This window comes from Passer domesticus, chromosome 2 (genome assembly GCF_036417665.1).
Source record: "Passer domesticus isolate bPasDom1 chromosome 2, bPasDom1.hap1, whole genome shotgun sequence".
Taxonomy (NCBI): domain Eukaryota; kingdom Metazoa; phylum Chordata; class Aves; order Passeriformes; family Passeridae; genus Passer; species Passer domesticus.
The window spans coordinates 75593723-75605906 of record NC_087475.1 but is presented as its reverse complement, the minus strand read 5'-3'; the positions used below and the strand labels follow the sequence as shown (position 1 = coordinate 75605906).

General features: G+C 38.6%; 1 protein-coding gene across 8 annotated transcripts in view; it reads left to right on the top strand.

Moving 5' to 3' along the window:
* Positions 1-12184, top strand: part of GRIA4 (glutamate ionotropic receptor AMPA type subunit 4) — a 215441-nt gene that overhangs the window by 144397 nt on the left and 58860 nt on the right. For 7 of the 8 annotated variants that reach the window (XR_010356415.1, XM_064409391.1, XM_064409389.1 and 4 more), the window contains 3 exons: positions 450-617; positions 2189-2293; positions 7215-7325. Coding sequence is in view for 7 of the 8 variants with exons in the window: in XM_064409391.1 (XP_064265461.1) it covers positions 450-617; positions 2189-2293; positions 7215-7325 (384 nt within the window). In the remaining variant the exon portion in view is untranslated. Of the gene's footprint in view, positions 1-449; positions 618-2188; positions 2294-7214; positions 7326-8633; positions 11259-12184 lie in introns of those variants that run through there. The other variant, XM_064409396.1, reaches the window with a different exon arrangement.

Below are 12184 nucleotides of genomic sequence, written 5' to 3'. Positions count from 1 at the left end.
CTATTCCTGATCATTCCTTAATAGTTCCAGTAGCCTGAATGTCTGCTCATCATCTGTGCATTTTTTTCAGGTTTTTTTTTTCTCAGTGACTTACTGTTTCCTTCTTTTCTTTTGAATAAGTTGAGTGGATGGGGTTATTCCATATTGTATAAGTCAAGTAAAAAAAAAAAAAAAGGAAAAGTATTTGAATATTTCAAGTTTAATTTGTTTTCTTTTTAATTAATTCTTAAGATGCAGATTTTTCTACCCTTAGGAAATACAATTTTAAATCTGTACCTACTGAAATGTCCTACATTTGTCCCTTAGACAAAATGGCTTTTGATTTTGAGGAGAGCTGTTTCCTAAACGCAGATATAGAAACTGCTGTATAATGAATCAAACTAGAATTATCTTGAAACAGCAGAATTTTTTTGTCAACTCTGAAGGGCTGTGTTTGTCCATCTATTTAGTATACATCTGCACTGACATATGATGGAGTGCTCGTGATGGCTGAAACTTTCCGTAATCTTAGAAAACAGAAAATTGATATTTCAAGGAGAGGAAATGCTGGTGATTGTCTTGCCAACCCTGCAGCCCCATGGGGTCAAGGAATTGATATGGAGAGGACATTAAAACAGGTAAGGGGAGGCTTTATTCTGGGAATCTTTTAGAATGTTGGATACCAGTTGCACCTACATGACTTGACAAGGGTTGTAATAGGAGAGGGAAAATTATTTTTTCCTTGAAAATTGGAAGTAGCTTGGGCTGTTCAGGTTCTGATTTGTAACTTGGAATGAAGGCAGAAAGGTACTACTATTTGAAGCTACTGTTAGAATCTTTTGAGACAGTTGGAACCTCCTCCACTGCACTGCTGAGTTCATTTGTTACTATTGCAAATAACCTGGCTGTACGGATATTGTCATTTAAGAAGAAAAGATATAACCACATAATATAACCTCTCACATATGTTTCTGTCATCTTCAATAAAAGTAGACTTCTCCCAGGGAAATCACATAGGTAGTTTTGGGTTTTTTCTTTAAAAATAAATAACCCAGAGCCATGGGTTATTTCAGGATTTTGAATTCCTGATGAATATGGATGCCTAGAAAGTTCCAGATCTCTGTCAAGATGATTTAGCCTTTCCTTTGAATGGGACAGTAACAAAAAAAAAAAAATAAATTCTGCAGTAGAATTTAAATCATTGCAAATGAGCAGACTCCTCTCAGGAGAAACTGCCGAAGAGAAGTGACTGCTGACAGAGCTGGCTGCTCCATGCCTGGAAGCCAAGGTTTCAGTCCTGGAGAAAAATCAGCAGATAGAAATGGACAGAGGCAAACAGTAAGTGATTTCAAGCCACATCCAGACTCTTAGGGAGAGAAATAAAGCATTTTGTATGCTTCACGTATTCTGTGCAGATGCACAGATCTGTAACAATTGAGAGAAACATTAAGTCAGGCTTCTGTGCTCAGGCAGACAGCAGGAGACTTCAAATTCTGCCAAAGAGGTTTTCATGGCCAGATCCTGGTAAAATCAAAGCCATCAGCAATATGGCCACAACTTCTTTGGGACAAGGATCACAGCTTGGGTATCCTTCAGTGACACAATAAAGTGCTGAAAGAAAGAAAAAATGCTCTGGTTTCAGCTGCAGCATTGGTGGTGGGAAACTACCACAGCCAATTGTAAGGCTTCAGATCTGACCTTCTTCATTCTAATGCTTTGAAAAAACCCTTTTCAAGCCCTATCCATATCAGCCCTGTATCATTTTCCCTCACAGTAAACTGCTTTGCAGGGGCTAAGATTGTTGTCAAGTGGGAGTTGGAGCTAAAAAGACACGTGAGCTCAGGTCAAACTTCCTTCAGGTTTTTTCATATGCCCCCAGGAGTGATGAGAACAGTAATTCTCTTTAGAGAATTCAGATTCTCTTTAAAATCTGCAGCTGGAAGGTGTTGATCTGCACAGCATGAAAGAAGGGAAGGTCCACTTTTTGTCTTTGTTAGCAGTTAGATACTAACATATCTAAGCCTGTTTTGAGCATGGTTTGACAGGAAAAAAGAATATAAAGTAGCCAACTTTATTTCTTTGAACTGTTCTACAGTAGGGTTCTTATGGTAATCTAAGGATGTAGCCATGATAACTTGTACTGCTCTGTGACTTTTGAAATAAAAAGCGTAAAGCTGGATCTTCACAATGGATTTTCTTCCATTTGTAGGTTCGAATACAAGGCTTGACCGGAAATGTTCAGTTCGACCACTACGGGCGCAGAGTCAACTACACCATGGATGTCTTTGAGCTGAAAAATACTGGCCCTAGGAAGGTTTGTGCTGACATTGCTATCCTGATATCATAGAAATGAGCTGTGTATGATGAATTGGTTATGCAAACTTATATTAAAGTGGACTCTGCAGTTTGAAAAGGTAATGCTTAGTACATGGATATTTCTGGTGAAAACAGGTTTAGCTGCTTTTTCTACTAGATGTTATGATTCAGTGCCTCAAATTGGGGAACACAAAAACAAGTGTGCATCTTGGAGTGGTGGGATGCCAATCAGTCAGGCATACTAATGAATACCAGCTGGATGACATGTTGCTAGGCTGCTGGCTGATGGAAAATGGTCAGAATTCTGAGTAGTAGATATTTCTTGTATTTTATCCCAAGACTCCTGTCTTGAAAGTTACTTGCATTTTTAAGCAAGCTGATTTGTACATTCTGTGCAAACATGAACCATAGGCTGTAACCAACACTGGGCTTTTAAGGATGAAAGGACAGAAGAGGAGAGAGGAGGAAGAGAGAATGACCTGAATACTTGCATTTTCTGAAATTTATTGCAGTATCTAATCCTGTGTGCTTGATTGGCTTGGTTGTTTGCAAGCAAATGCACATTAATACATGTCTAAGCAGATCCTTCATGTCTGAATGCTCATTATCACTCATCCCAATCACTTTGAAAATATAAGCTTGGGTACTTTGTTGATCCTTTCTCTTCTGTGCTGAAATTTGTCCATTTATCATAGTATAAAACAAATAAGAGCAGAGAATGTACTCAAGCTCAAGAATTTTCATTTTTTTGACTCCTTGTAACCTATTTTGTTTGTGAGGTCATCACAACAAGAAAAGGGGACAGGTGATGGTGAATAGGGCACTCATGGCTGCTGGAGTAGGCCCAAAACAATCAAAATTGAGTTAAAGAGTCCTCTGCTGTTGGCCAGAGGTGACAAGTGCAGTAAATACTACCAGGTGAACTGTGTGTCCCTGGAGACAGTTACCTGCCACATAGCTGAGAAGGCAGAGTGTTAAACTGCAGACCCAGAGCAGAATTACACACTTGGATGAAAAACTTGCCACTATATCACAGTATAGAGCCACAGACCAAAGCAAAGCATGGGCCTGCATATAAGGCCTGTTGGTGCAGTTGCCTTTTGAAAGTGTGACAGATGGCTGAAGAATAAATTGGAAAAGGTGAGTTTGTCTTTCCTTTTTTGGAAAGTCTCCTGTCTTGTGAAAAAATGTGTCTTACTACCAGCCCAGCTTCCTTCCAGCCTCTGTGCCACACCATTGCCAGCCAGGAGGATATATGGATGGCTGGGGTACACTGAAGGAAACAGTGAATTATGACCTTTCCATCCCCTATTCCCTCTTGTACAGGAGGAAAGGCAAGGTGCAAAGAGATGTGGTTAATTATGTCACAACTTCAGTAACTCATGAGGGAATTTGCTTGTCAGCAAACTTTTGAAAAGAGTTGATGTTTCAACCTTTGTCACCCGTTATGGGAGAGCTGTCTGGCACCACTGCAGGGTTGTCCCCATCCTCTCTTCTTGCCTGCAGTTTAAGGGGAGGGTGATTGCAAACAGAGGAGCTATGTCTGAGCTGTGCTAGAGGCCCAAGGTGCTTTTCTTTCCTTTTAGTCATGCCTTTCTGCTACTCCTAAGTCTATACCTGTATTTGACATAACAAGTCATAACAGCTTTGACAGATCTGGCTATTCACAAGAATTTCTTTCTCATGTATGAGATAGTGCTTTATATGTGGTCGTCGGACCAGTTCTGTGGTCCAGCCTGACAAATCCTATATAATATGTGAGAAATGACTGTACTTAATTGGACTAAGAGGCCTTCACTATTAATGTCTTCTTCTCATGTCCAACATAACATGACTTATGAGTCACCCAGCTGCCTTTCCAGTCAGAGTAATGCATGGCTCTAATCTTTAGGAAAGTGATTTTTGTTGCCCACAGCTTTGAATATGTGAAGAGACCATTAAAAAACAGCACAGCTAGAAAGAGGCAGACTTCCACATGGTTTAGTAAAAAAGGAAATATTAGCCTATGCTCACGTTAGTTTCATTTATGCAGCACTTCTTACTTGGTTCTTCTTTGCAGAGCAGTAACAAAACGTGCTGGTGAGGGGAAAGGGTAGGAGGACAAGGATCACAGAGGTGTAATGGAATGGCTCCTGTGACTGGAGGGTTGTGATCAAGTGATACAGGCTTTACACTGGTGCCCAGGGACTGGACCAGAGCCAATGAGCACAAACTGAAACACAGGAGGTTCTTTCTGGATATCAGGAAATACTTTTTTCGTACTCTGAGAGTGACCAAGCATTGCCACAGGTTGTGCAGGGAGGTTGTGAAGTCTTCATCCTTGGAGACATTCAGGAACCATCCAGACATAGTTCTGGGCAACTGGCTTTAGGCTGAACAAGAGGTTTGACCAAATGACTTCCAGAGGTCCCTTCCCAGCTCAGTAATTCTGTAATTGTGTCATTCACCATGCATCCTGTCACCAAAATAAAAAAACAAAATGGAAAAGAAAGAGTAAACAAAGTATATACATTACATTGCATGCATAAGGCAGTCTTAAGATTTGGCTTCTGGATTCCAACTTGGCAACATGAAAATTAGTTACCAAAACATTTCAGTATTCTCTTGCTGTCAGTGGCATGTGAGCTCCAACAGAATCACTTCTGTGTTACTAAAGGTGCACAGGCCTTCAGAAAAGACTCTGTACATTCAAATGCCAAACTGTTAATGGCAAATTTACTTTGAGGCAAATATTTTTGCAGTATTTTTTTTCCTAAAAGATTCATTCAGCCTCTGTATAAGTGGATGCAACTGCTATGAAGTTCAATTGCAACCCAAATAGAATTGGAGGTACTTTTATAGCTAAATTCAATCCTGTCCTTTGAGGATTTTTTTCCTTGTGGAGCTGAGGTATTTATGGGAAAGCATACTGTTATTTAGTGCTCTCAGAGTGACTGTGTATCTCTATACTTTTATACAACTGTCATGACATATCTTTCATATTTATTCAGTAATCTAGTTCCCGAGTTACTTTAGTGCAGGTTAGCACTGAATATATACAAGCTCACACCAATGCACAAAAGCTGAAATTCCTTTAAAAGATGCCTGTCATTTCTCAAATAAAGCCTTTAACTCTGTCTGAATTTTCATATGGTACTTACTTCTGTAGCACAGTATATCATTCATTTTCTGCTTTCCTTCTGAACTTTATAGCAGTGAAGAATTGCACAATGAAAAATCACAATTCACTATCATAATAGTTCCCCAAACTGACAGATTTTGGAGTACATATTTTGCCTTCAGCTGGTCACTCTTTTTTGACAAGAACTCCACGTTTTTTAATAATCAATTTTATCTGTGGCTGTATGGCTGCCTGGGTGAAAAAGAATATTTGTTATAAATGCATACTACTAGGAAGAAAACCTTCCTCTCCACTATATCAGCACTGCTGACACTTCCTGTTAGCTGCAGACACCTAAATCAAGGCTCCAGTGCTGTAAGAGCAATCTCAAAAAGAAAAGGATCATTTCAACTAAATATACCAGAACCTGTTGTGTATGCACAGTTTGTGCATGTTTGCTTCACATTGAAGTTCTGCCTGGAGCCCACTTTCCATTAAAATTCCTGTTCCTCTTCTAGTAAGATAAACAAGATATTCCTCTCTCCCAACTCTTGGTCTTGTGCACTCCTAATTAACCAAGGAAGGGAGCAAGGGGCAGTTGCTGCTGACTCGTCCCCAGGTGCTCCCAGAAACTGAGCTGTGCCTAGTTCAATTGCATCTCTTTGACAGCAACCTTTTAGATCATGTGTCTGTTAAATCATGCTGGGAAGAAAGATCAGTCTCCCAATTCATTAGTCTCTCAGCAAGCAGGGGAGCCCCTTGAGGTGGGATTTGAGCGCTGTGCTACTGACACGTTTGTGTTCACGTTGTCCGTTTGACATGGAGCTGAGTGCTGTCAGTGCTGGGCCAGAGGAAGAAGCCCCAGCAGCCTTGTCAGTGGATGCACAGACAGCCATGATCTGTCTGCAAAAAGAGAATGGGCAAAAAGGGGAAAAAATTAGGTTTGGGGGTTTTCTTCCACAGGATTACAAGGACAACTGATTCAAATCTGACCCTAGAGAAGTTAATTGCCAGCAACAAACAAGGGCAGCTGTTTTACCTTAAAGCTGCTCAGGGAAGGGTTATAGCAGCCTAAATGCAGCCAAGGAGAGAAAAAACTGATTTGTTCCACCTCCCTGTAGGCACTTTCCAGAGATATATTTAGGAAGAATTCAGTCTCACCATGCTTTGCAGTCAGTGGGAAAAGCAAGCACCTTTCTAGGAAGGATGCTTATCCTGCATGAGCTGAGTCACTGTCTGCTGGTACTGTCTGTCCTGTGAGTGTAAAAAAAGCACAAATAACAGGGTTTCTAATGTAGGTAATAAAAGGTCAGTGCTAGCAGTTAAGTGGAACAAGCCCAGTATAAATCTTGGAGCTGGGGTCTCCTGGGAAGCCTATGATGGAACAAGGAATTGAGATCAGCCATGGGATTGCAAAACTGTCATCCACATGTCTTTCATTCCTCGGTCTAAGACCAAAACATTTGGAGGACTAACAAATTAAAATATTCTTGTGGGGAGAAAAAATTCTTATATCTCATTTATGCCCCAGGAAGGATTCAAGCTAATGAAAATGGGATTTACCTTGTGTCTCTGGTTGAAGTAAGTAGCTCAGATCATTCAGGAGCAGCAAAGTGGAGGGGACACCAGGTCTGTCTCTGTGCAGCAGGGGTGCAAGGGGGTACACCCAAAGTAATAGATGCATCCTCCCATGTCTAACATGACAGCACTTCCTTTGGACAAAACCATCTTTGGATCACTCTTGTTCTTATAGTAGTTTATATTTGTAGTTACTCAGAATGTAGACCTTACTGCAAATGATACACGTTTTGTTTTGCAGGTTGGTTACTGGAATGACATGGATAAATTAGTTTTGATTCAGCATGAACCTACACTTGGAAATGACACTGCAGCCATTGAGAATAGAACAGTAGTTGTCACTACAATTTTGGTAAGGTGTTTCTTTTTTTTTAATGCTTATACTGGTGTGTGACACAATCTCATTTCTAGTTACGCAGTTATGATCAAATTTAGTCTGCCAGTTCCTAGGTTGGTGGGAGGATGAGAGCCATACATCTTAATTATACTGACTGTCATGTCTGCACAGATTTTTTTTGGTATGCATTTAATATAATGATTCACTTCAAATCAAGTTTTAAAAATTGAGTTGTGGTAATTTTTTTCTTTAATTCAGTCTTTTCCATTTTTTGCTAAAATAAGTCTCAGGGATACGAGTTCTTACAACCTCTAATTGATAAATCTTGTCTCACAGAACACTGGAATAAAAGAAAAACCCAAAACCTTTAAATGACAGAATAAAACAGAGGGTATAAAATGAGATTACTGTAATGCCGGTGTCCTTTTTTCCTGGTAAATTATAAACTCAATAATTGTCTTTAGCAAGAGCTAAAGCTCTAAGTAGTATGGTTCAGTCAGCCAGTCAAAACTGGATTATCTGTTGTTAATTGTAAATGAAAACATGAATTTAGTAAATGCATTCTTAATGTTCATTCAGCATTGCAGTAAAATTTCCATTTTAATAAAATCTATATAGATTTGGAGTTTGATTTTTCAGGATTATTGTGTTTTTAAAGAGTGGTTGCAAATGAGAATGAGTTGCTTCATTCATTTACATTTTTAATTCACAATTTTTCAAAACAATTGATTCTTACAAATCTGTATTTTAAACAAAATATTTAACTTTTTTTTTCCTCTGAAGTCAGATATGCCCTTTAAAGCTGATGTTTATCAAAGCCAACTGGCAAAGGGTGACCTTTACGTGACCGCTTTTAAGATTTTACATCTCAGTTCACTGCCCTTTTCACCTGCTTCATTTAGACAAGACATGTTAACCCAATAAACTGTGTCTCAAATGGGAAGGAATATTCTGAAGGTGTTATAAAGAAATAAATTTTCTTACTCAATACAGAGTTTAAAGTAATCCAAAGGAAAGCATCAAGACATTTTTTAACTAAGAATACAGTTAATTACCAGATTTTCAGCAGTTTGTATCAGCATTTATGCAGTAATTATGTCTTAACAAATCTCCTGTTGAAGGTTATAATTGCAGGATACAAAACAAACTACTATACAGGAATTCAGAATGTAACTCCTAACCAAATTGTGTAACTTCTAATTTTATTTTTGCATGGGAAATTTTAAATATATGTATATTTTTCCTAAAACAATAAAAATTAAAAAAAAAAAAGACACGGTGATGGAAAAAAAATATACTTCAGTACAGTCCTCCTCTTTTCAGCCTCTGATGAAGAATCCTATTTTAAGAAATTGATCAAGGAAGAAAAGAGTCCCAAGATGCTGCGAACATTCCTAACTAAGGCTCAAGTATTAACCACCAGTCTAGTAACATTGAGCTAATTTTTCCATATGGATTACTGTTCCTCTGACTGGATGACCAGGCACTGAACCACCAAGAAAAGTTCTGTGACTAATCTGAAATGTCTAGAACAGATGATGTTAACCTTCAACTTTGCCAAGCTGAGAAGAGAACGATGTGAATTACAAGCTTTCAGTCGAAATTTTCCTCTCAAACCAATCCTGATACCTTTGACTGAAGCTCTCACACATGAATACTGTAATTTCCATAAATAGCTCCAAGTTTAGGAGAAGCAAGTTAAAATACAATAATGAAAAGTAATAGAAAAGTTTCTGTTCACCAGAAAGGAAAAAAAAGAAAACAAGAAAGCTTTTAAAATGTGTTATCTTGCCTGTCCTGTTTGCATTGAAGCATTTTGATGTGCATAATAAATGTTATCTTCAAAAGAACTTTTCCAGCCCCTGTATTGAAGGGACTGGTGGGGTCATTTGCAAAACCAAAAAGCTGAATTAATATTCCAAAGCATGCCCTGTGTTTATGCAGCATGTCATTTTTGGATAAATGCAGTTAATTGAAAGCAGCACAGCTTCTTGACCAAAACTGTCCCCTTTCCATGTTTCAAAATCACAGTGCAAGAGAAATATATTGGAATTTGGTTTGAATAAGAATATATGGTGAATTCTGCCTTATCATGCCCATCTCCCATGTACTCTTCTGGGTGCTGTACACATGATGCTGAAGGCAGAATAGAACCATGATTCTTAATATTGGCCTGCTAGGACAATGTATTTAGTATCTGCAAGCATATGATCACACACACAAAGAAACATTTAACTAGAATAACTTTCAGATTCCTGTTATTTTTTTCTTCTTTGTTATGTTGCAAATGCCTCAGAGACTTTTTCACCTCTTCATTGCCCTCTTCATGTTGAAGGGAAGTTGAACCATTGTAGATGACACATTTAATTCTGATTGCATGCATATTTTCCAACATAAAACTGAAAAGCTTCTGCAAGCAGTGCTGTCAGATTTTTCAGTCTTCAAAGACAGATGTCATGGCAGCATAGGAAAAGCTTACAGGTTTTCAGCATGGCTCGCTTTAATTTTTGCCTAAAGCCAAATAGCACAAGTTGATTTGTCCTCGTTTCTTCAGCTTTTATGTGTCTATGCTTACTTTGCTGTAGTGTGGCTGTATGCCTGTTGCATAGAAACTGCATTATAATGAATCAGCTCTGCACCCAAAGAACTTAGTACAGTGTTTTCTCCTTGGCGAAATGTTTTCTTTGTTTGTAACATAGTGAGAGCACGTAGAAGTTATTTTACAAATTTGGTTTAGGCTCTCAGCCCTATCCCCAGTTAGCTACATGGTGCAAAGCAGCCCAGGGAGAGGAGGCAGCAGGGGGCAGCTGATGTTCTTTACCAACTGCCATTTCTAGCTCTTGTTCTGCACCTCGTGTGATGCACAGCCTCCTGCGCTCTGCAAAGGACAGATTTCCTACTTGTGCAGAGGCAGTCCCTTTGGGGTGGGATGGTAACATCTCCAAATGCACAGCAGGCTCATTGCATGACTGAAGAAGGGCTGGTCTTTGCAGCCCTGCTCTAACACTGAGGTAAAACACGGGACTTGTCTAGCTAGGGAGAATGATCATCTCTAGTTTTACAGGTTCAGAAATATGGTCCCAGGTTGCTGAGGTAGAGTTTAGGGAAGTAAGCTCAGAAGACTAATCCAAACTCTTCAATACATTTCATGATAGAGCCAACTCTGTACTTAACTCTGAGACTGCAAAACGTAAAAATCACAGAATTCCTTAAAAACCAAAGCTTGATGATGAGCTGCATCTGCATTGTGGCTTACAATATCTGAATGAGATGTCCTCGGTGTTGGCGGATTAAGTTTCAAGGGCAGGATCCAGTTCACAACCAAGTCACCGAGATGTGGATGACTTTACAAAGGGTATTGATTCAGTTGCATTCAGTGACATTCAAGATGCTCTAGGATACACAGCCTGTCCCCCATTTCTTACACCAGCAGAGTGACCCTTGCCTGTCTCATGCTGTATATGTGACCTCTCCCTCTGGATGTTTTAGCTGGTGTATGTACTTTTCCAGGCATGTGGGGTAAGTTTTTCCCCAAGACTGTAATTCCACACAGATTTAGAAATTGATTCAGTGGCCTATAGGTGGATGCCTTATACTGAGGGTATCAGACCTGTCTGTAAAAGGCAGGCACAAAGCACCTGCAGAACAGCACCTTGGGGTCAAGCAGGTCACCTTAGGGCATCAAAGATGATAGGCAATTTCATTAGGTGACTGAGAATCACCATCACTGTTTTGACTGATATACTCTTGATAGAGTCTTACCTCAGAAATTCTAATTATAGCCTTTTTTCACATAATAGAAAGATATTTTTTCATTATAAACTTTATTAATTAAATTCTTCAGTAGACTGGAGAAAAAAATGAAGTTTGTTGCATGAAAATAATAAAGACTTCAAACCGAATCCTGGACACTTTATTCAGAAGAAAAAAAAAAAAAGAAAGAAAAAGTCACCAAAAAAACTTCCACTGATACTTACAGAAGTTTCTTTCAGAATAAAGTGTGATAATGTGTCCCACACCTGTTCTAAAAATCAAAAATTTCCTTGCACAGATATTTGTCACTTTTACAAATTATTTTTGCAATGGTGAATATTTTGAAATCCACTTTGGAATAGGAGAACCAAGTTTAGATCTGTTTGTTATTTGGGTTAGTTACTTTGTCCGACTTCCCTTATAGTATGAATCATCAGTTGTGAGCATTTAACTGTACACATGAATTTGTGGCAATGTGGTGGAATGATCTGTTTACATCTATAAAGGTAATTGTTGCAGACATCAACTTGTATTTGCAAATGTTAAGTATTGTTATGAAATTGTGAATTATATAAGTAAAGCTTGCGCCATTTCAAATATCTGTTCTGTGCTAGTCATTGGTCATTTCAATGTGGACTTTTCCTTGATTCACTACTCCATAGAATACTCTTAAGCAGCTGAAATCGTGCAAATATTGCAATGTTAAACCTCATTCGGCAGTAAGTCAGACGTTTGGTTTTTATTAGTAGGTTAAAAGCTCACAGTCCAAAAATATAGTAAGCACAAAGATGGTGGGCAGAGATAATCTTTCTATTAGACAAGATGCTAAAACTGGAAACAATGAAAAAGTAGGCCTATGTATTCAGCTATTTCAGCTGGATTAATAGAAGATAATACCTCTCCACAGACAACTTGCAGCTCTTGCATTTTTAGACTACCATGATTACACCAACATTACTACTCACTTCAAAAATGCTATTGCAATGGATTATACAAAATAAAAATTCTTTTTCAGTGTCACAGATAGAAAAGTGCATCAAGATATGGCTAAGTACATGCTATTGATCAGTTCAGATATTTCATGGCTTCACAGTGTGACTTTGAAAGTTCATTTGTGTAAG